We start from the raw sequence: 24,824 nt of genomic DNA on the forward strand, positions 1-24,824 counted from the left end.
AGAAACAGTACTTTACTATCAGTTTTACCAAGAATCAGTATTTTTGCAGTATTTTAAACAGTATAACAGCACCAGTAATGAGATAGAGAGCCAACCATGACTGTAAAAAATTAAATCTATATAGAGTAAACTTGTTTGCTGCACAATAATTCACACTAACAGAATCTGAAACAGTATGTTGGTAGTCTTAAGTTATTGGATCAATTTAATTATTTATGAAATGCACAGAAATGTATTCTTGGTTTGAAAATTCAACTTTTGTCTTACTCTGACAAGCTGTCTCTGGTTAAGCTGCCACTGTGTCTTAGGACAGTTTTGCTTAGGTCAAAAAGGACATCATGTAAACTCTGCTCCTCAATTTTCTTTGTGGTTAGCTCAAGTATTTGTGTATTTCTCCGGAACAGTTTGCAAGCATAGCAAGTAGCTGCAGCAGTCTCCATTTTGTCTCCTGTTAGAACCCAAACTTTAATTCCAGCTTTCTGGAGTGCTTCAATTGTGTCAGCAGCTTTTTCTTGTAGCCTGTGAAAGTCAATGGACAACAGATATTCATGGATTACTTGGAAATAGGAAATGGAAAGCTTTTCATTAAGAAATAATAATAAAAGATATCAGATCCAAGAATTTTCCCCAAGGTGCGAATCTAAAATGCTTAGGGGAGCAGAACATTATCAGTGATTTATTTTTACATTTTCTAAATGTTCGAAGTTTCATCTTTTGTTTATATAGCCAAAAGAACATGATGCTCCATTCCCCAGACAAGTACTTCACTTAAAACACCTCTAGTGCTTTCAACTAATGACATCAAATAATGAAGAATACTGAATTATTGAAGTCACCTCCCATTTTTAATAGACTTTTTTTTTAAATTTAAGACATAATAAAGATTCTTCCTTTATTTCCTCAATTCCCATGTCACCGTTATTTCTTCCAGAGCCTTTCCCTACAGTTTGCTCAATAAGGTATTACACTAACTGCATGTAAATTGCTTGAACATACTGATCTTTGATCACCTATTCTTACTAAATTGCTAAATTATAAAGTTATCACGTCTAACTTTAATAAGATAAGGGTACAAACTTCATTCAGAGAGGTGTATCTCTAATACAGAAAAAGAATTACAAGAGAGCTTCCCACAGTTTCCACTAGCAGACACTGCCTTATTTATAAACACTGGACTAAGGAAACATTTCCAAACACAGTCTAAGAAAAGTACTAACCGATCTTCAACAGCTGTAGCACCAAGTAAAATAAAATCTCTTTCTATCTTCTCGTACACTTCTGCCAATTTCTTTTCTCGGTCCTGGAGCGCCAACTTTGCATTCTGGAGCATCTTTTGTGCATTGCTATACTCTTCTGCTGTGAGCTTTTTATATGCAACACACAGCGTTCGCAGTCCCTCCTAAAGAATGTAATCAGAAGAAACAATGTGCATTTCATAAATCTCTTCCTAGATTTCCCACTGCTGTTTACACTGTAATATTTGAAAAATCTGAATGATAACATGAAGAGTTCAACCACTTACTTTTATAGGAAAGTGAGTATTGGATAACATGGACTAGAAAACAAAGGTCAGCTTGATTCTGTGCTGCCCTGGAAGCTTTCACAACCTGAGGAATGAACTTCAGTCCTCAAGATGAGAAACAGCTCAGCCACCCAACTGGATGTCTGGGATTACCAGGGAAACGACGGTCACGCAGAAGCTTTTCATTCCTATCTTTATAAGGGGCAGGATGAGTCAGAAGAAATAATGATATAAATAGTAACCGTGCAGAATCTGATTTTGATGCTGTGTTACAGCAGAAACAGGGACAAGGACAGGAACAACACATCACAGTAAGGGCTGAAAGTAAAAACCCAACTGTGTCATTTCAGTCATGTGAAAACTAGAATTCAGTTGTGGGTGTTTCAGACCAGATCAAACTTTTGGAAAGGGTGGTATGTAAAAAAGGGAGTATACAGACTGTGTAAAGGAGAAAAAGCTGCCATAACAAAAAGGGAAGTTTTGCAATCTCAAATATAGTACTTCTCCTAACACCATTTAACTAGTGCTTTGTCTCAATAAATATGAATCTTGTAAGTCTTTGTAGAGTTACTTATTAGAAATGCAAGGAGAATTCAAGAAGTTTCATGACTCTTGCTACTGATGAGGGCAGATGCCACCTGTCTGCTTATATCTTCTTTCAGAAGCTTCTGTATGCAGAAGCTGTATGTACCAGTGCTATATCCAATTATCTAGAGTGAAGAGACAGACGGATTTCTCTGCTGATAGACACTGGATTGCTATGACACGTGAACACTTCTTTCAGTGTCATGAGGCCTCCTTCACTTTTAGTTATAAGACAACGCTTTTGTATAGCAAAGCTTAGTAAAACACTGGCCAATAGTTCTGAAGTTTCTCTTCATAATAAAAACAAGTTATGCTGTATGCATTTTTTCATGTATCTGCAGTAGTACTTTGTTTTCAGTTTGCATACTGGATACCAGTAAATTTTACCCTATTTGTAAGACTACCAGCAACATTTCAATGCAATGAGTTTTGTGCATTTTTGGACATACACCAAAATTCAACATTCACAACTCCAAGTACAATAATGGAATCAGTAAGGTTGGAAAAATCATCTAAAATCATCTAGTCCAACCACCAGGCCATCCCCACCATGCCCACTAACCATGTCCCTCGATGCCACATCTACACGGTTCTTGTATTACCTTTCCAGTAAAACCAAGTTCTGAATTTCTTCTAAGATGGTCAAACAGCTCATAATTCATTTTTAGCAAGCAAAAACATCAGTAGAATGATGATCACTACACCGTTTCCCCATAAGAACTATATTTATTGCTGAATTGTGTTCTAATGGCTTTTCTCTTTTCAGAGCTCATAAAGGAAAGGCAGGAAATCAAAATTACTAAGGCAAAACACTTAAAACACGAACGAGGTTTTCAGTGAAGTTTCATTTTGTTTCTTTCAAAAGTTAATTCAAACTTCTGCAGTTGTTAAAATGACATTCTAATATGTTAATTGATAGCCCCTGGTATAACACACTTAATGAATTTCTGTCACACCAGAACTGCCATTTGGAAGATGAGATGGAGAAAAACCTCAAATAAAGGAGTAACACAGATTGCTATATATACTGCCTGTGTTTACTTTGGTATAGAATAATCTCTGTACACGGGAAGACAAATCTCTTAGATTATCAATCAGGAGGTCAGGAGAACTAAAGTTTTTGACACTGATACCACATGAATAGTTCAATAAAAGTTTAATGCCCACTGGAATCTTACCACTGCATTGCGTTCAACTCTGGATCGTATTTGGTCAATTTTGCCTTCTTTAACTCTAGGAAATATGGAAGAATCTGCTCCCTTGCAAAACAGAAATATATCACCTAAAAGAAACAGCATATGTAATTCAAATTGGCGAGAAATACCTTTATCCAAACTAATAAGCCTTTCAAAAATATTTCTTCCAATAGTTTTAATAACATTTGCATGCATGCTGTTACCCATCCCCTGTTTTTATAAAGAAAGGGACACAGACCATGGATGATAAACACTCTGATAAGCTTGAAATAAATTTAAGTGAGATAAATATATCTAACAGGAAACAGAACATGGTAGTCCTACCTGTTGAAGATTTGACAATTACACTCATACGTCGTCTTACAGAATCGAAACTCAAAACCTCCAATAATTCAAACCTGAAAAGAAAGAGTATTTTTTAAACAACTCTGCTTTTTCATAAAACCTAAACTGGTTGTTTCAGCTTTGAGCATATGGAATAAAATTGCTCCTAACATGGAAAGTTATATTAAGTAGTTATGAAAAATGGAACCACTACAGAATGAAATAGGAGGTTATAAATAATAATTGCAAGCGGGAGACTCAGCTCTTAATTACTTGAAACAGAATCTGTCTGCATAAAGTTCTGTGATCTTCTTTGGTATCCAGTTCCTGGTAACATTCAGTATAATTTATTTTAGCAAAAGACTAGAAACCTTGTAGTAGTACACTATACTGCTTAAAGAGTAGGTAAGCCACTAGTAATAGTGTGTACATAGGCATAGTGTTACAACTTGTCTTTTAACAATATTCTATTAATGCTGACTATTATTAAATGTGCCAACCTAATTACACAATTTTTCCGCAAGTGTAGACTGATAATTTAATCAAATGAAAAAAACACATTTCTTTTTACCAGTATTATTGATCATTGCTTTTATGATTTATCTTCCTTTTTTTACCAGGAGAAAAAATGAACACAAGCTCCTGTTGTGTTGTCTTTCTGTCATTCATTAGTCTGTATACATTAATCATTTACTGTCTCTTCCAGCACAAATATAAATTTTATCATTATTTCCAGTCTCTTCAGGATTGATACAGAATAACAGAATCCTTTAGATTGGAAACAACCACTAAGATCATCTAATCCAATGACTAACCCATCCTCACCATACCCACTGACCACGTCCCTCAGTGCCACATCCACACGGTTCTTTAACACCTCCAGGGACAGTGATTCCACCATCTCCCTGGGCAGCCTATGCCAATGCCTCATCACTCAGATTTCTGAGAATTTTTTTTTTCTTAATATCCAACCTGAACTTCCTCTGGTACAGCTTGAGGCCATTCATTCCTCTTGTCCTTTCGCTGTTACCTGTGAAAAGAAGCTGACTCCCACCTCACCACAACTTCCTTTCAGGTTGGTGTAGAATGTGATGATAAGGTCACCCCTGAACCTCCTCTTCTCCAGACTGAACAATGTCAGTTCTATTTCTGATAAGCCAGGATGTCATTGGCTTTCTTGGCCTCCTGGGTATGCTGCTGGCTCACATTCAGCCACTAACACACACACACACACATATATATAAGGATTTTCCTTATTGTTCCTTATTGTTTCCTTATTATTGTTTGGTGGTTAATTAGTTCATCCAATTACAAGTCTGGACAACAGCCTGAAATTCAAACCTGTGCAGGACTACAATGGTTATTTCAATAAAAGAGCAATTTTTAACAAAAACCTGGACCACGCCTCTGCCTATGAACTGTGATACATTTTGGGCAAGTGCCATTTTCTATCAAGAAATCATTATCATACAACAAAGGAAAAATATCCATAGTTCCTAAAATTATTAGTAGCTATTAGATTAGGTTATGAACCACCATGCCATATTTTTGTTGTTATTTTCATTTTTCTTATTGCATATACTGTCAAATTAATGGACTAAGCAAAAATATAAAACTATGGGGTGTATTTAAAATTACAAATATTAGTAGAGCACTTCTTTTCTTACTAAAATGTACAGTTTGTGGCTTTCCTGAATATAAAATTAGTATATAGGGAGAGAATGAATTATTAAAATTATCAATAAAAATTTCTTTCCGCAGACACATTTTGTTATATTTTAAGCACTCACTTCTCTCTGTTATTTTCCCGATTTAAGATCTCCATATAATTGTCCTTCAGGCATAGATAGGTGTAACCAAGTCTGTAAAATTGAAACACAAACTAAGAGAATCCATACAAGAAACGTATAATTATCCAGTTTAACATGTCAGAGAGATTTAAGACTGATATTCCAAGAAAAAAGCAACTGTTTTTAGTTTATGAATATGAATAATCATGACTGCATATTAAGAAAATCATCAGCAGTAGGTGATTTGATGTTTGTCATTAGGATTTTTGTGCTGAAAACAACTTTCAACTTCAGTGATTAATTCTCCAGGTTAAAAAATCACAATATTTAGTTACATCCATACCTCTGTATTCCTTCAACTAAAGCAACTTCATCAGGTGATGAAGATATATATATGCGAGATCTTCTTGAGAGCTGGCTCTTCTTCAACCCATCTACATTGTCATCATCTTTTACCTGAACAGTGTGGCAAAGACAAAGAGCTCGGAAAAATAGCTCCTCTCTCTCCTAATAAATAAAAGAAATTATTGTCATTATGTGTCATCACTTTCAAGTATTTCTGTTTTTGTAGGTAGTTAGCAATGTCACTGATTACTATTAACACATGCAGGTAGTGTTACATGTCACCTGGCCTATAAATGGACCCAAGCCTATAGCTGTGGAGGCCACACAGCTGGTTAATAGCTGCTAGTAATAACATTGTCATGGAAGTCGTAAATTGCAGACATAAAAAAACTCCAGTGTGCATCTATATAAAAGGTGTGTGCACATTTTGGCAGCTGGAACCAACAATTTCTATAAAGTTTCAGGTGGTTTGGCAATAGCAGCTTATCCATTTCTTATTTCTGGTTCAAGAGTCACACCAGAAAGAGATTTCTATGTATTTAATGGATGACTGGCTGTGTTCTAACTGTATCTTTGTAACTGAACTTTATCCGTATCTGTGTCATTGTGATTCCAAGACAAAAGCACAACTACTCTGGGAACATGTTCAGATAAGTGAAAATCACAGGGCTGCTGATTTACATTTACATAGAGACCTTATCTTGCCACAGTAAAGGGTATGAACAAAGTATGCTCTGAGATTGTATTGATATATATTTTAAAATATATTGTCCAGTTATCCTGCCCATTTACACAATGCTAAGGTACTGACATGAAGTTGCCTTAACTTTCAAGTAATCTCTTTTGCTTTTCACAGAAAAAAGTCAAAGCACATACATGCCATGTGTAATAGGTTTCAGATGTGGCTACATTATGTCACAATTTAAAAGTAAATTAGTGTAAATCATAAGCCATTCTGTGGCCACCTTCACTCAATGATGACTGAGTATATGCATTGAACCTCACTTTTCCCCTGCAAGGGTTTCCTGCCTCAATTTCCTTATTGTAGACAATGTAAAATGGAAACCAGCTATAACATAGCTGTAGCTCTTAACCAGAGAAAGTTCTGTATTTTGGGGTTTCATTTAACTCAGTCTTACAGCTTTATTAAGTTGGGAAACTTCTGATTAAGCATCTAAATCTTAATTTAAAAAAGGAAAGGAAAATGTTTATGCTGTCATGCATTTCCTGCAGATATGTACTTTGATTACAAAAATTCAAGGATCTTATATTTCTACAATTCCCTTCATCCGCATAATTCAATTTTCACATTTCACTGTGAAAAACAGACCTAGAAAGAGTCACCATACCTTTCCACTTCCTCCTGGGGAAGAATCTATCATATCAATGCCTGTACAATCATGGAGAATTTGGCCATTGCAGATAACATGTGGTATATAAACATGCCCTTCAATGCAACATTCTACAAATTCCATGTTGTTCTCAGTTAAGGTTCCTGTTTTATCTGTGAAGACATACTCAATCTGCAAATGAACACAAATTAAAAACAGCAGGAATATGAACAGAGATCTTCCAAGTTCTCTTCATATAAGTGAAATTATTACTGGGCTACACCTTCTTTACTCTAAGCTTTTTCAAAAAAGGAAGACAAAAAGTTCTTTTTTGGATACATGTTTTACTAAAAGATTTTATCATAGAAGAGTACCAGTAAGGCTATCTTCTGCCTGATAACACTTATAAACAATATTTAACCTACTTTCACTCTTCTCTGAACTCCTTTTTGGTTTTTAATGTCACGCTTGCTGCAAAACAGATATTTATGGAAACAAAATCCACATGGATTCCATTTGGCAGGAATGATTATTTAATGTACATACCTGGATTCAGATCAGTTACTTTCAGAACAGTACTTGAACCAGTGTCAGAATGCAACAACTTTCGTGTAAATGAAGAGTCTAGACTATCACAGACAGTTATAGGCAAGAGCACTGTTACTGCCCTGAAAACATTCTTTCTGTCTCAAAATTGAATTTTAATTCATTTTCTTTTACAATGAGACACAGCATTAAAGGCTAACAAAACTCAAAAGTGAACTGCAACAGATATATCTATCTAAGCTCAATTTTGGATTTAAACAATGAAAGTAAGGCAATTATTTAGTATTCATCAGATTGTTTAACTGACTTTAATATTTAGTAAATACTTCAAACAAAACAACTACATTTCCTTTCAGTAGTCAGAAGTTATTATTTGAACTTTCCTCCTAGATTAACTTTCCTAATATTCACTGATCTGAAAAGGCAATTTTCCAGATTTTCCACGTGTTTCTTATCTACAAAGACAATATTCTAATGACATGTTTTTCAAGGTGGACAGGATTCAGTTCTCTTTCATGTAAACTGCTATATAAAGACTTCATATTATATCTATACCAGATACAAAATGCTATAAAGCAAAGCACTTTTATTCACTCAGTGTGCAACATCATTTCCAGAAAAAAAGGAGTAAAGTGTGTGTATCACTAACAAAATCTACCACAAGCATCAATAATGATTAACATTCAATACCTTCATTAGAAATAAGAGAAATAATACCTTTCAAGAATGTTGAAGCAGAAACAAGTTCACTGGATTGGTAATGATATACCAAGTAATGGTGAGAGTCTAAATCATGTGATTGTGTTTAAATGTAGGAGTACTCAATTATTTTACATATCAATCAATGGTTGAAGATGAACAGGACCTCTGGGGGTCACCTGGTCACCAAGCCAGCAGGGCCACCAAGAGCAGGAACTGGACCCAATACTCCAAGTCTAGCCTCAGAGAGCTAAACAAAGTGGAAGGATCACCTTCTTTCCCTAGCTGGAACTATTCCCCACAGGGTAGATCAGGGGGCTTTTGGTTGCCTTTGTCAATTCTTTGAAAGGGTAGATAACTGCAGAACGAGGGGAAATGGTTTTAAGTTGAGGGAAGGGAGATTTAGGTTGGATGTCAGGGGGAAGTTCTTTACAGAGAGAGTGGTGAGGTGCTGGAACAGGCTGCCCAGAGGGGCTGTGGATGCCCCTTCCCTGGAGGTGTTTAAGGCCAGATTGGATGGGGCTTTGGGCAGCCTGGTGTAGTATTAAATGAGGAGTTTGGTGGCCCTGCACGTGGCAGGGGGGTTGGAGATTCATGATCCTTGAGGTCCCTTCCAACCCTGGCCATTCTGTGATTCTGTGATTCTGTCACTCACTGCTGTTTCACGTTCAGCTTAGGGTCCACCAGAGTACCAGGATTCTTTTCTGCAAAGCTGCTTCCCAGCACAGTGATCCCCTGCACATTGTGCCCCATCATCCAGATCTTTAATGAAGATGATACGAAGTGAGCCCAGTACTGGCCACTGAGCTACATCCACGAGATACTGGCCTCCAGCAAAAATTCACACCACTGATCACCACGCTCTGGGCCTTGCTGTTCAGCCAGTTTTTAATCCTTAACACTGCCTGCTCATTCAGCACAGACATCAACACCTTGTCTTCAAAGACTGTATAAGAGACGGTACAAACAGTGGTTGCCCATAATAATAAAATACTTGTACCATCTTTGTACCAAATAGATATAAATATTCCTTAAAACCTCAATAACTAGTTCAGCAGTACAAAAATAAAGTAATACACAATCTTATTTACTTTACTTGACAACCTATGACAATTGTTTAATTAACAAAGTTCCTAAATAGTTTATCCAAAATGTGTGTGCATATCTGTGTCAGTATGATGATTTTGTCAATGCAAAATAATAAAGATAGAATTTCTTTCAAAAAAGCAGAAGGTCAGACAATCATTTTATTATATAAAACTTTTGTCTGGATATTTGCTATCAGTCTACCAGACAAAAAGGGTATTTCTTTTATCTGGCTTTCACTGTAAGGAATTTAGATGCCTATATAAATCTCCCTCTATAGTTATAAGAGAGAAATTACTACCTTCATGAAATGCTTATTATTTATTAATATATTTAACCATTATAATAATCTATAATATAGATGTCTTTTTCTATCTATATTGCAGGTACCTATGCCAGGTAAGAGTAGTGTGCATGCCTGTGCATCTGTTCAGTGAAAGTGGAAAATTCCAGTTTAGATTACACACTTACTGTCTAGATAATTTCACTTTTGTGAGATGATTCAGCCTGAAGTGCAAATGGTTCAGGGGATGTATAAATTTGCTATTGCTTAAATGTACAATAATAATATTATTCAAAAAAAAAAAAAATCAAATAAGGGACTATTTGTGTAGAAAAAGATAACACAGAACTAATTTCCTAGGTTAGCCACAATAGCATAAAAAGTTATGAAATTCTAAAATGTATTTAAACAATGAAATAAGGAAACACCAACGTAATGAGTAATATAGTACTTCTAACTCATGGAAATGAGTGAAATTGTTTTAAGTGAAGTGTATTCAGGAATTACTCATTAAGCTAAATGTAAGCATTGTCTATGTTTCAATGCTTAGCATGGTAGCTCACAGGTGTTTTCAGAAACTTTGTGTTGACTTCCACTGACTTAGCTGAGAAATCAGAATTTTTAATTCTGAAAATCTGAAGAAATGAAATACAATTTCTAAGTTAATCAGCACTAAGGAAAATGCAGTTTAAAGCTGCAAAAAATTATAGTGAAAATTAAATTTTAAATAAAAATTATTATACATGAGTAAAATGTATTTTTATGGTGGAAGTAGTGGAAAATTTTATCATTCAGTGAAATTTACCTGTCCCAACTCTTCATTGAGGTCGGAAGTATTTACCAGCGGTCCTTCTCCTGTGTCTTCATCAAACATTTCCTCATCCCATGTAAGGAAATAAGAACCAAGAAATTTCTGCATTTCCACAGTGACATACATGGATACAGGAATAATGTAGTTGAAGAGAACCATGAATGCAAGGAAGTCTGTAAAAGCTTGAAGAAACTGCCGAAGAAGCAAGATAAAGATAATAATTCTTCATGTACCATCAAATACTGAAAGGTGGCTACTTGCATTTGCAAGTCTGTTTTTAGCTTTCAACATTAAACAACTCCATTCACATAGAATCATAGAATTGCTCAGTTTGGAAAAGATCTTAAAGATCATGGAGTCCAACCACAACCTAACCATACTACCCTAGCTCTAACAGCCCTCTGCTAAATCATGTCCCTGAGCACCACGTCTCAGTTTGGCACACAATGTATACTTTCATGATTTACATCACAGTTATTTTTGCATGAAGAGTTCTATTTTAAAGTTTTAACTTGTGTTTTTCTTTACAGATATACAGATGGAGAATACATTTACACATCATTGCTGCAAAGTTCTAGATCAACTAATGAGAGCGACTGTGTATGAATAGAAACAACATCAAGTGAACAAGGAAAATGATAAAAACATATATTCCCAAATTAGCAGAAGAATACTATAAAATCACAGTAAGTCATCTGAGAATTAGGAGATTACATAACCTTCAGGCAGCAGCAGCATCATTTAGTGTGAAAAGGAATCTTCCTCCTCATTGGGACGATTTACTGAAATAATATTCTGCCTTCTGTATTGTAGGGCTGAGCTCATTATAAAGTATTCTTGCTTGACAGTGTCCTTGCTCTCATAAAGATGCTGGACACTGGCAACTCTGTTGGTCTCTAACACTCATGAGAGAGTTACAAGACTATATAAAACTGAGCTTTTGAGAGGCACTTGTACAGCAATTCTTACAGCAGACTGCTTTGAACAGCTGCCGGTTACGTGATTGCCAGTAACTGGGTGACTCCTTTCTGTCCTATGTTTCTCTCCAAGAGTTCAAATCTTTTCTTTAGAAACTCGGTGGCGGGAAACTACAGAACATCTGCATGTGGATTTTTATACTAAAAAAGAACTTTTAAATCCTTGATGAATCTTCAGTAAAGTTCAAAAAAACCAACCACTTACAAGCTTTCCACAAATATACTATCACCATTCTTAGTCAATACGTAGGATGTATAAACTTCTCAGTAGGAGTCTCACAAATTTAGAGTTTAATGAAACTTTTTTTTTGGTATTTTAATTTATTTCCATACCTGATTTCTTTTCCTTTCTGGCTCTGTTTTCTGATTATACCATGGCTCATCACGAAACGGTTCGCTCTGCCAGACATACTTCAGGACAGTATTTATTAGCGCTTTACTGATGAGAATACAGAGGTATACAATAAGGAATACATTCATTGATCTAAAAAATAATAATAAAAAAAATTAAAAATAAATAAAAATTCCACTAGTATACAAACTACAGAGTTCATTTAAAAAATATTCTACTTGTGTTTCAGCCTAACATTTGCTATGATGTTAAATAACTTCCCCTGAAGAAAAGGATCATAAATTCTATGTATGTCCATATGGAACATACAATTTGAGATTAAATATGGAAGATCTGTCACAAATTAGCTTTGCTTTACTACAGTTGGTCCATACTCAAGGAATTAATTCTATTAAATTCAATTTAATTATATGGTTAAACAGTGTTAGGATATTGAAGCACATAATCTTGGAAAAAAGTCAGTAGGTATATTCTAACCAATGAAAGAAAAGTCTGCTGGAACAGCAAAGCATACTTTATCTCAAAAATGTAAGCACAGCATTATGATGGTTTCTTTCTAATATATAGCAATTGCTTAACACTGAGAACCTCATCTATCTGAGGGTATAGGACTCACTTCATAATTCAAAAATGAAGCATGCAATAATGCAAATTTTAAGTTCCTCTACTTCTTTCATTGTTTAAAATTAATAAATCACATACTTTTAGCCAAATGAAAATATTCCCTTTTATACATCATTCAATCATGCAGTTTTCCACCCCAAAATAAAAGCTTGAAATATTACTTTTCTACAGCAGATCGTTTCTGTGATTTTGACTGGTAATTTAATGCCATTTTTGTTTCCATGCCAGTGTAGATAGCAACACCTGAAATTAGACAACTTGTTTTACTAAAGATTACACAGTACAATAACTTACTTGAATAAGAACACAATTATCTAGATTATTAAACCCCATCCACTATTACAGCCCCATCTATATAGCTTCTATAGTCTGAAGAAAAAGGATACAGATCGAGATGATACTCAAAACTAAAAGTGACTTTAATATTTTAGGGAAAATTTTAAGCATTTACATCTCACTCTAAAATCACAGTTCCCAATTCCTCGCATTTTTATGGTTGGTGGGGTTTTCTTGGCTTTAATTTTAAAACATAAGGAATACAATGTGCAAGACAATCCAACTAGGGCTAAGCTACAGAATAAATCTGAGAAGAACAGAAGAAGGCTACTGACTTAATTTTCTTCAGGAAATGCTAATAATTTATGAAGAGGGATCTTCTGATATTGCTGAATCCCTCTTAAAATTGCATTTTGAGTGACTAACCCTCAGAATATTAAATACAATAACTAGAAGTAAAATGTAAACGAGAAAATGGATTTAAAGTGCAGAGTAAATCAGCACAGTGCTAAAATAATGCAGTTTTCAATATGGATCATTCTGAGTTAATGGCAAACACTGCATGTGTTTTATACAGATCAGAAACAACCACTCACACATCTCTGCCTGATACACAAGTTGACTGAGATCTTAAAATCATACTCTGAAGTTTAAAGAAACACTACAATCTAATTGTATTAGTTCATCAACTTCAGATACCAATTAAAAGCAAAGAAGGCAAGTCCGAATCAACATATACTTTTCATCCTTTTTGCCAGAAGAAGCTGTCAGATTACAGGCTGAGTAGTACTTTGTTATTTAGGACCTTCTTTCTTAGAGTGTGGAAGTTGCATACAATAGTGGATAATTTGGACCCTTGTCCCTTTCAGTACTAGCAGGGAGTCATTGACTTCACTGGGACTACAATATTAATCCACAGTCCCTGTTCAGAACCCCTACATTCACATGAAGAATGTGTTCCATCTTCACTCATTCTTGAAAATTAAAATCCTCTCAAAAATCTCTACAATCATTATATATCATTAATACTTCTTTTACTGCAATTACAGCAACAGTAAATCTTATTAAGAAGTTGTAAATCAAGTGTTTCAATAGAAATCATACACACAGTAGTAACTCCACAATTGCAACCCTGTTTGATGTTTGCTTATCACTTCAGCATCCTCTGAAATAATTAATAGAAATATTTACCAAAGATTTTTTCTGTATTCTTTAAAGTGGCTCCTCTAAGGAGCAGATTTTCGGATCCTAATGGCCTGCAAAAGATAAACATTCCAAAATATAAGTATTTAGAAAGAAACAACAGGCTTTAATCGAAGCCACCGAAGACAGGAAAGTAGTTTTACTCAGTGAATTAATTCATTAATTAACGGTATTTAACTATTTTAAGTGAAGATTAAAAAATATACAGATGCCTAAAATTCAAGTCATAACCTCACAATCCAAAGCTAGCACAGGCAATGAAATTATGAAACATGTAGAAAAAACAAGTGTTTCTTCATCTCCTTCATATTGAAAGTCAGGGCATCTAAAAACCACATCTGAAGATATCTAAATAATATTAATTATCATAATTGTAAGGTGATTATTTTTAACAACACCGAGTCTTTTTTTAGGTTTGTTGAGTTTCCTGCATGTTAGAATTACTTGTTAAAGACAATTCTGTCACCGTATTTCAATTATAAATGTTATACAAGGTATTGCTTTGAATGCAGTACATACTTTTCAAAGTGTAAAGACTAATATAGGTAAAATAATTTACTGAGAAGCAGGTGGAATTACCTACTTCTTCCCATGCTGTTTAAAGATGGCATTCTGGAGCATATGTAACACAAACCGCTATAAGACTGTGAAACCAAGGGCTACTTTATTGACAGACAGCATGCAGAACTGCACGGATGACATTTTAAACTACTGCCAGGTTCTATTTATATAGCCATGGAGGATAAAACAACAAACAAACAACAACAAAAAACCACCCAAGAAGTAACCTCAGGTTTTTTGTATGTTATTCAAAGTGTTCTTGTGGTACACACACACACGCACACACACAACTACAAAAACACCCAAATCAAGAAACTCTAAAGAAACAAACAAAAACTCCAGGGCTACTAATTCGGATGTAGAACATGCAACTGGTTCCACCAAAACCAGCAATGTGATGTTAGATGAATGAGTTGGGCTATAGAACATTGTATCCCATACAGTAAAAAAATCCCAGTAGTAACAGTGCTGTTCCAGGAACACATGCCCTAAAGCCACACATTTTCTTCATGTTCACACTGTTAGACAGAGGTTATTGCTGTTTTGATTTGAAAAGAGAGTGCTCTTTGGAATCGTATTTTCTACATATTTTCCTTTTCCCTCTCATCTACTAAGAATCTTGAAGGAAGAAAAAAAGTTTGCATGGCAGACTGTAGCAATCTGCGTTTAAGTGACACAACGCTGGACATGGAAAGTACAGGAGGATCCTGCCCACTACCTGGAAGAGGGAAGCTGTAACTAGGACAGTTCATGAGGCCAGTGCTCTGCCTGGCCCTCTGATCTGAGGGATCCCTAGCAAGAAGTCAGCCCCAAACAGCCAAGAGAGGCGTGAACTGCTCTGGATGGTGGCAGATTTTCACTGTTTCACAGTGCAGGCATACATGTGTTTCCTGAGAGACCTCTGACACTAAGAGGCTCAGCAGCCAGACTTTCTTCCTTCTTTGTTTACTGATAGAAAATTACCAATCTACAGACATATGAGTTTAAGAAGGCACTTTGCCAGAATGGAGTAAATTCTCACATGCTGAACCTTGGATGTAATAAACGAGAAGACTTCCTTTTATTAATTTGTCTCTTCGGGACACACACCTAATCAAAATCAGGTATGCAAAGTCTCTTCCTTGCTTGCACACAGAAGTTCCTAGGCAGAAGAGACACGAAGACTCATGACACTTTTGTACTGCTTTGTTTTTCTCCTCTGTTTGCTGGAATGGTCTGGGCTACAGACTGCTCCATGTATAGAATGCATGTCACCCACTTCAGAATGAAACTTATTTGCACAGGAGGCAAATCGTCCTACATGCAGACCCAAGATAACAGATCATTTCCTATACCTCATATAAAATCATTTCCTTGGATGTTGCATTCTTGATCATTCACAACACTGCAGACAGTTTAGATAAATATACAAATCCTTTCCTCAGTAAAACTAAACATGATATTAGCATGTGCAACCTCCAAGAAGAAGGAAGAAGAAGAATGACAGGAATACACACAATTCCATGCACATTGTTTGGTGTACTGCAGAGACCCCATGCTGATGGAGCAGTCTTATCAAAGCTCTGCCAAAATACTTACCAACATCATTTACAAACCAAATATAGATCAAATAAAAACTCAAGTTAAAAGATGAAATATTTATGATGTACAAAATTACAGACTATAAACTTCTAAGAGAAAAATATTTCATCAACAAAAAAAGACAGCCCAGTGTTGGTGAAACAAATGTATTTTAATTATATATATCTATTATATTTAATTATAGTATAGAAATGCTGGATTTTCCTTACCTTGCTGTAGGCTCATTTCTATCATGGTAAACATTTATTCGACCAACAAATCTGGAAGGGAAATATACAAGTAGCTTAATAGCAGTGCTATTGCTAACAGTAGTTGGTGTATTCCTATGTGTATGTCTCAATATTTCTATTTTCTTAATGTACAAGGACATGTAATTCTCTTTATATACAGATATGTATATGCCACACACATATACAACAAACAAGGCAAACTACTCTCACTTTTAAAGTCTTTAAGGAATATATATGTGAACAGATTATCTGAGAAAATTTTTGTTTAATGCTTTGTGATCATTCACATGTTTTTCTTGTATCCTTGGGGTGAATTAAACACACATTTGTTCTTAAATACAAAAATAGCTAATAAACAATGGATTGGACAGAGTCCTACAACTAAGAGTGGATCTACAAGGAGTCTGCAAAGATGCAACATGAGCATAACATATTGCAGGTTCACTGTTAACAACAGCAGATGTAAATCCATCTTTCATATAATATTCCTGAAAATTTTTAATTTTTTTTTGCCAATTACTGATTAAGAGCTCATAGTAGGAGCACGAGAAATGTTTGCTCTGCCATTTCCTTGTTGTTTGCTTGTGCTCGGATTATTAATCTGCAGTTTCTTTGTAGGAATCTTTGTGAGTCACTTGCTAATTTTGTGAACTTAGTTTAGTTAGAACTAATAACTCTCCATAACCAGGTACAAACAAACTGTCATACTTTAAAAATCACTGAAAATGAACAAACGAGTCAGGGTGTCAGTGTCAACCTCTGCAGAACACCCACACTTCCCCAGGTATACTTCTCAAACAGTGGACCCTCTGACATACAGACAGCATAAGGATGCCAGCATCAGCATCTACATTAAACATTAGTAAAACATATTTGTTTTTCAATTAAAAAATGAATCTAAGTAGAAGTTCTAACATTTCCTTCACACACCTCAGTGAATAGTCCTGTACGTCCCCTGAGCTGTGTGAAGTCCACTGTGTGAGACCCCTGCCCTAGAGGAGACCTTTGACCTACCTGCAGAAGAGGAGCATGGTTGAAAGAACAAACTGACTCCAGACTCATTTTGGGGCCCACTCTAACCAGGCAGATGCAGTCAGGAATTTTTAATGATGATATCCTTATATTGGTAGAATATGTTAAATAAAACAGATAAGAATTAATTTCTTACTTATAAAGGTCAGGCTGTGGTTGTTCACATTCAATGGTAGCATGTAGTGCATCAATTTCTTGTTCACTGTGAAATGCCTTTGTATCTTGAACAGCATAGTGAGTCTGGAATTAATAAAAAGATGTATGTACATTGAAAAAATAAGGACAGAGATGTAAGGCATTTATCTGTAGATATACTCTGGTTCATTGTGAAAAAGACATACTAGCTTTATATGGGAACTAGTATTTCAAACAAGAAGCACCTTTCCTTAGTAGATACATTATTTGCATACATCATTATTTGCAGGTACCTTGCAATGTACTCATAAATCAGGTTAACATGAAAGCATTTAAATACAAAAATGCTTGGGAATCATCTCTGTAATCTACATGCCTATACTATACACAGACTGCAAAAAAAAAAAAAAGAAAAAAAGGTTTTGAATATTTTCATAAATTAATGTAACATCAAGAAAAAAGAACTGTCAGAAACTTATACATGTCAGTGTATTCAGTGTATATCTGTTCACAAATATATGTATGACTATATTTTTTTCTCTTTAAAAAACAATACCAAACCTGAAAGTAAATTGTGCCTTAAAAAGAAAATGTAGAACATTTTATTACTTTATGACTGGATTCACCATCCAAACTAGCTGTTGTAACAAAACATGTTCCATCTCCTCTACTACTTGACAGAAATATTAAGTCACATGGGAATGTTTCATCTTCTTTTACCATCACAATATCACCAACCTAGAGGGGAAAAAAAAAAAAAAGTATCACATGGCAGCTCAAAAACTTAGTTTCATTCAAATATGTTGAAAATTCATAAATTTTATTCAAACCCGGATGTTACCACAGGAATATATAAAGTATATAACTAGAGAACTATATCTGAGAATTACACTTTGTGGAATGAATCAGTTTTACTGTGTGCTACCGTTCAGGATTTCAAACAATTGTGCAAGTACTGAATTATTAAGCTTTGTGACATTACTTGAGAGATGGAAGATATATTCTTGCTTCAAAAATAATTACAACAAAATATTATTTCAAAAACAGCTGGAGATGTGGACTGCCTTCTTTTGCTCTTGAGGATAAGCACCTCAGAATACTGTAATTAGAGACAGTTGAAAGAAACCTAAGAATTCCAAGTCTGCCAATGAACACAAAGACATATTTTCAGTAGGATTTGTCATTAGAAGTCCATCCTACTCTTTATCCACATTTAAAGGCAAAAAAATTAATCGTCATTAATGCAAACATAAGAAAACATCTTACAGTCTGTTAAACAGTACAATTGAACAGCCAATCAACTACAAATTCAAGAGATTACTGTAAAGCATCCCTTTGAAAGAAACAGCCTTTTATAAACTGTTGGAACTCACATTTTACAAAGGAAAAATTAAAAAAATGAACAAAAGGTAAAGATACAGTGTATGTTCTAAGAATATCAATTTCAATTTAAAAAATCATCATTAAACATGTACTAGAGACACCTTTCTCTCATAAGCCATTATCATAAGATTCAGCTTAATCGTTATTCTCACGATATAGTTATCAAGCTGAATTCTAATATCCCTAACTATCTGCCAGGAGTTGGCTAATTCTAGTTAAACTAAATTGTCTGCTACCAGCAGTTAAAAATGAAATTGTGATTGCATTGATATGGTTTACTAAAATGTACTGAAGAACTACTGAAGAATGATGCTAAAACATTTAACTTGTAGGTAAGCATAAAGCTTTAATTAAAGACCTTACAAAATACATCAGGACAATTGGGTGCTTTATGTCTAGGGAAAAACTTTTACCAACAATTTAAGTCTTGGGATGTTCAAATTTAGGAAGGGATTAATTTTCTAATGTACTTCCTTCTTACTGCATGATTTTTCATATTTCATTCTGCAGACTCAGGCAAGTGAAGGTATGTAGTGAGACAGGGAAGTGGTAGGTTTGGAACTAGAAGCAGTGAACACCTTGGCTGGAGCCAGCCTGAACAACATGGAGCATTCATCATGAGGAGCAGTGGAGTTTGTCTGACCAGACCTCTGCTGAAGCTGTCATAATCTAACAAGTGTCTCTGAGAGAACTTGCCAATTTGCCACAAAATCATTATTTCTAAAAGACAGCCATGTGGTGAACTATAATAAAATACTCAAAATAAGAACTTTATCAAAAGCGCATAAAAAACTATTAGGGCATTATCTTGAATAAACTGTGCACAGAGAATCCAACTATTATAAGAGGCAATTTTAAGAAGATCAGGTAATTAGATTGGTTTTACTAGCCCTCTTTACCACTGAAAACATTAATTTAACTGTCAGCTATCTAAAACACAGTGACATTATGGCGAATTTAATCATCTCTGCAGATGCTACTGAAGAAAGATCCCAAATAGTTCAGAACTTTTAATCTAGGTAGAGAGAAAGCCAAGAGGCTGGTTTAGCAATCAAAGCCCTCTTGGCAGTCAAGTGTCACAGTAAGAATATGCAGGAGAAAAAACTGTACCTGGAGTTTTTCAGGTTGCCTAAAAGCATTTACACATCAGAAAGTGAATTTTCAGATACAGCTCAAGAACAAACAAGTTCTCTTCATTCTGATTTCCACAGTTCATAGCGTTGAGTGGTCCTTATTTACTAATTTATCTAGCAAGATTGTCTCTGTGAGCTATGGCGTACAAATCAATCTGCAAGCCAGGAGCAAACTATAATAAAAAAACCTATCCAAAAATAAATTAAAAACTAAACAGTTTGCAGTAGAAAAAGGGCAGGATCAAGAAAAAAAACAGTAAACAAAATACTAACAAAGTGCTCTTGTGATGATATCTGCCAATGTGTCAGGTAAAAAGAAATCTCATCTTTTAGCAATTCTTTCTCCTTCCCTTAATGAAGTGTCCATAGGCTTTTAGGGGCAGAAGGATCTGCCTTTATGTGACCTAGTCTGTTTTCTTGCATAATACAGGTCCGAGAATTTTACTCTGTCACCCACAGAGAGATATCCTCTCCACACAAGTATTCCCTATGTCTGTCTCTCCTACCCTTTAGTTCCTTGAAATGGACTCTAAATGGCAAAGAGCCAGGGAGAAGTTGAGAAAATATATGCAATGGATTCATTACTGTAATCCAAATTCCAGTTCTATGACACATCACTCATTTCATATAGAATGGATAGAATGGATAACTGTTTAGGTACATGGAAAACTGAGCAGCACATCATGTCTTAGTTTTATTTATTTATTTATTTTATTATCTGGAAGCTGTAGGCAGAAGCTACCATATTCAAATGAATGATCACAGCAGGAAGGCAGCGAACCCTGTAGGTCTATTTATGCCCAAATGAAGCTGAGCAGAAAAAGATATTCCTAACAAAGATATTAGAAACATGGGGATCCCAAACAAGCATCTATCAGATCTGCTACATTTTAAAGATTGTACCAATGACAAGTTCATCTGCTCACAAAAAAAAAAAAAAGAAAAAAAAAAAGAAAAAAAGAGAGAGAGATTTTATGAAAATAACCCTCAAATTATCAGAAAAAGAATGTCAAAGCATTCAGAAGCCCAATGAAGAGGCTGTGATTTGATGGGAAATGAAGAAGGTATTCTGAATGTGTTTTTCTCTATAAGAAATAGGACAAATTGATAGGGTTGATTGTCATAATTGGGCTGAAGTAAGTTATTAATGTGCATACCCACAGAGAACCACAAATGGAGAAAAGACAAAAGACAAATAATGAGTGAAACATTTCAAGTTAAAAAATGGAAAATAAAAGCAACAGTTATGAGAGAAGACTTAACAGTGCACAGATAAAGCAGAAACATGTCTAGCTTGTTAAAATACTAAATTCAGAGGCACACAATTAAAAATTAGTTTATTTAAGGTCCATTTCATGAAGCTCATCATGAAATGTAATAAATACGTTTTCTACACTACATTTACGTGTAATTCTTTTTACAAAAAGTGCAAAGTAAACCTGACTCCTAAAGTCCATTAAGTAATAGTTACTTACTCTTAATTTTCGGCTTTGCTTTCTAACCAGTTTACCATGTTGAATGAAATGAACAGGGCATTGGTTCATTGCATTGTCAGCTTTATGTCGAAGCCAATCTTCATAACCCTAAAAAACAGTGAAATGGAATGATGCAGTGATGCATATTTGGCTATAAAGACACAGAACAGTCTTACCCTGCAACAGAAATAAAAAAAAATTCTTACCAAAATAAGGAAAAAAGAAACGATTTTCACTAGAATAAATGAAATTGTGGTACAGTCATGTTGCACGTATATCAGAAGGAGGATTCACCGTTAAAATTAGTTCATATCTATTTTAATGACTTTTGATAAATAGGGATGTGTATAATATATGGAACAATTTCTGATGTTTAAGTGATCACCTTTTGTTCACACTCTAACTTTGAGTAAGCACAAAGTATTTATAGAAATTGCTGCTAAAAAAGTAGAAGTGTGAAAATCACATTTTGGAAAAGTACGACTCCATACTGAAAGATGACAAAAGTGAGACCATGACCGAAGGTGGTCATATTTCCTGACTGCTGTACAATTATGTCAAACTTTTTAATCCTACATACAATCTATCAATGCTGAAGATTTTTGTTTGAAGAAATTTTGCAGATTGCCACGCTGATCACTGAATTATCCTATGAATTGGTGTATGATGCCAACAGTCAAAATGAGTTTCCATTCAAAAGGTCCTGCAATGAGCTAAAGATTGGAGACGACAAAGACACCAGTGGTTAAGAGAAAAAGTACCATAAAATTTTTCACATCTGACTCTCTTAGGCACATTTGAAAATCCACTGTAGAACTAGAGCATCACTACTCTGGATGCTCTCAGAGATACTTTGGAAAGTCACAGGGTCTTTAAAACTCTAGCGGAATAGCTACTCCAAACAAGTGGTTTTCACTTTGGCACCTGACTTGGAATGATGCAACTACACACAGCATGTCATAATCCAGACTTGAATAGGCCACTGTTTAACTACATTTAGACTACATTAAGTGCAATACTTCAAATCTTAACAGTAGGAAACCACATCTAAATTACTAGCCATTCCACGATCATAACTTTTGCTCAATCAGGAGATGAATCCCACTACATATAATACTTAACTACATATACTTAGCACTGAAAGACATGAAAACACAACATGTTATAGTTTCTTGGAGAACTAAGACAGGAAAAATCTGTACTTAGCATAAAAACAATGAAGAGAACCAGTTATCTATTAAGAGACAATCAAAACTACTCTATGTACTGGGTCTGGCTGGAATGAAGTGAACTTTCTTCACAGTATCTGATACACTACTGTGCTTTGCATTTTGGGTTAAACGGGGTTAGTAACAACCCAATGTTTCTGTGAATACTGAACAAGGGATGCAGAGCATCATGGCCTTCCTTACAATCTCTCCCCTCTCTTGGAACCCTAGGGATGGGCAAGTGGGTGAGAGCTGCCATTGCCTGGAGAACAGACCCAAAACTGACCAAAGGGATATTCTATACCAGTGTGATGTCATCCGCAGCAGGAAAGCTTAGAGAAAGGAGAAGGAGGAGGGTACATTTGTGATGATGGTATTTTATCTTCTGAAGCAAGCACTGAGCATACCAAAGCCCTGCTTTCCAGGAAGTGGCTGAATGCCTCCCTGCTGAATAGTAGTGAATTAATTCTTTTTTTTGTTTGTTTTTGCTTTGCTTGCACACACAGCTTTTCCTTTACCCATCAAACCACCATTAACTCAATTGTTGTCTTTTTGCCTTCCATTTTCTCCCCATCCCATGGGAAAGCAATGTTAGCCAGATGCTAGCAAGGGTCCACTCACAACACCCTCATTTTTTGTTTTTTTTTTTGTTTTGTTCTTTAATCCATCGTAGTCCGGTAGCATAATGAAAGGTAGGTAATACAGATCACCCATACAGAAGTTTAGAGCTAAAATGGGGTGCATTCTGACCTAGACACTGTCTTGATATCCAGCTACCTCATGAAACTATTCTTTCCCAAACACAGAAAATTAATAAAATAAGAGACTTTTTTAGTGCTCATGAAAAGTACTAATTCTTTTGAGTGGCCTTGTAAAAGATGCTTGCAGCAATCTCCTTGGTATGTAGAGAAGTTATTGGTGCCTGAACCTAAAGATACCCATGAAATGGAAATTACTGTGCCACTGCGTTCTCACATCGAGAGGCTGTCCTAAAAGAGCAGTTATCATTAGATTGGACTGAAGGTAAAAAGCCAAATAAATAATAAGACCATTCTACTCAATATTTGTGACTATTACTTTAGGAGCTCACAGTTTTAGAAACTCCTTATTGGCTGCAGTGAGATGGTGCAGTACGCAAAGATGAAGAGTATTATAGCCACTAGGTGCACCTGTTATAAATTCTCATTGTAGTTCAAATCTAGTAAAATTTTTGATGAGTTAAGTAAGGTTTATGCCAGATAAGTTATTCTTTGCACTCCTTCAAGGGGCCTGTAACTGCCAAAGACAACATATTCAGCTCCAGCTTAATCAGCGTGCAATGTCTCTCATTCCTGATTAAATATTGATCCAGACCAAATTTATAATATCAGAAGCTCTAATAATGCACAGATCTGATAATCATATTAAAGTATTAATATTAATAAATTAAAATATTCAATATTCATCTGAGATTCCACTAACTACCATGAGATTTCATCTACGTTTAAGTGCTCATGTTAACTGGAACACTGCAGCATTAGGGTACAGCATGAAAAACTACCGAAACCTTTTCCTTTTGGTAGTACTAGCTTGGAAATGAAATTACAAACCTGTACAATAATACAAACCTGTATTATGCAATTTTGTTTTGTGAAAGCAACTTTTATTACTGTCTTTTGTACTCAATGATGGAGCAAGAACTGATTTCTAAAAATTACTTCCATTTCATGGAATAATTTCCACACTGAAAATGAGAGAATATTGTAACATCTATTGAATAGTAGTCTTTAGAAAGTACTGCAGCTATCATTATGAACAGTACGTTATCATCAACATATTTGGAAGATTTCAGCCAAAATACTTTTTGTTATCTCTTCATTCTGCAGAGGATACAGAAATATAAAAAGTATCAACATTTCATCTTACAAGTTTTTCTCATTCTTACTAAGCTCATTTTCAGTCTTTACGGAAAAAAAATGTAATAGGATGTGGACAGCTGTGTAGTAGCAGACAAAAGTCAAATGTACTGAGTAAATACAAGAATGCAGATGACTCCTTTGGACACAAGAACATCAAACTTTTAAAATAATTTATAAGCTTGTGTTGAATTCGTGTGACATCATATAGTAACCAACTTCTACTACAACCACAAAAAAA

At 35.1% G+C, this 24,824-nt stretch overlaps 1 protein-coding gene across 6 annotated transcripts in view; it reads right to left on the bottom strand.

Moving 5' to 3' along the window:
• ATP11A (ATPase phospholipid transporting 11A) overlaps nt 1-24,824 on the bottom strand; it is a 121,800-nt gene that overhangs the window by 25,544 nt on the left and 71,432 nt on the right. For 5 of the 6 annotated variants that reach the window (XM_031613779.2, XM_090128611.1, XM_031613778.2 and 2 more), the window contains exons 5-19: nt 21,481-21,588; nt 18,099-18,227; nt 17,491-17,594; nt 16,302-16,352; nt 13,939-14,003; nt 12,633-12,714; nt 11,829-11,979; nt 10,513-10,710; nt 7,112-7,285; nt 5,761-5,924; nt 5,418-5,489; nt 3,628-3,701; nt 3,286-3,389; nt 1,218-1,399; nt 268-519 (exon numbers count right to left, since the gene is read on the bottom strand). In XM_031613779.2, the coding sequence (XP_031469639.2) occupies nt 268-519; nt 1,218-1,399; nt 3,286-3,389; nt 3,628-3,701; nt 5,418-5,489; nt 5,761-5,924; nt 7,112-7,285; nt 10,513-10,710; nt 11,829-11,979; nt 12,633-12,714; nt 13,939-14,003; nt 16,302-16,352; nt 17,491-17,594; nt 18,099-18,227; nt 21,481-21,588 (1,910 nt within the window). The remainder of the gene's footprint in view (nt 1-267; nt 520-1,217; nt 1,400-3,285; nt 3,390-3,627; nt 3,702-5,417; nt 5,490-5,760; nt 5,925-7,111; nt 7,286-10,512; nt 10,711-11,828; nt 11,980-12,632; nt 12,715-13,938; nt 14,004-16,301; nt 16,353-17,490; nt 17,595-18,098; nt 18,228-21,480; nt 21,589-24,824) is intronic. The other variant, XM_090128594.1, reaches the window with a different exon arrangement.

The sequence above is a fragment of the Phasianus colchicus genome, chromosome 1 (assembly GCF_987193195.1).
Source record: "Phasianus colchicus chromosome 1, bPhaCol1.hap1.1, whole genome shotgun sequence".
NCBI classification, from domain to species: domain Eukaryota; kingdom Metazoa; phylum Chordata; class Aves; order Galliformes; family Phasianidae; genus Phasianus; species Phasianus colchicus.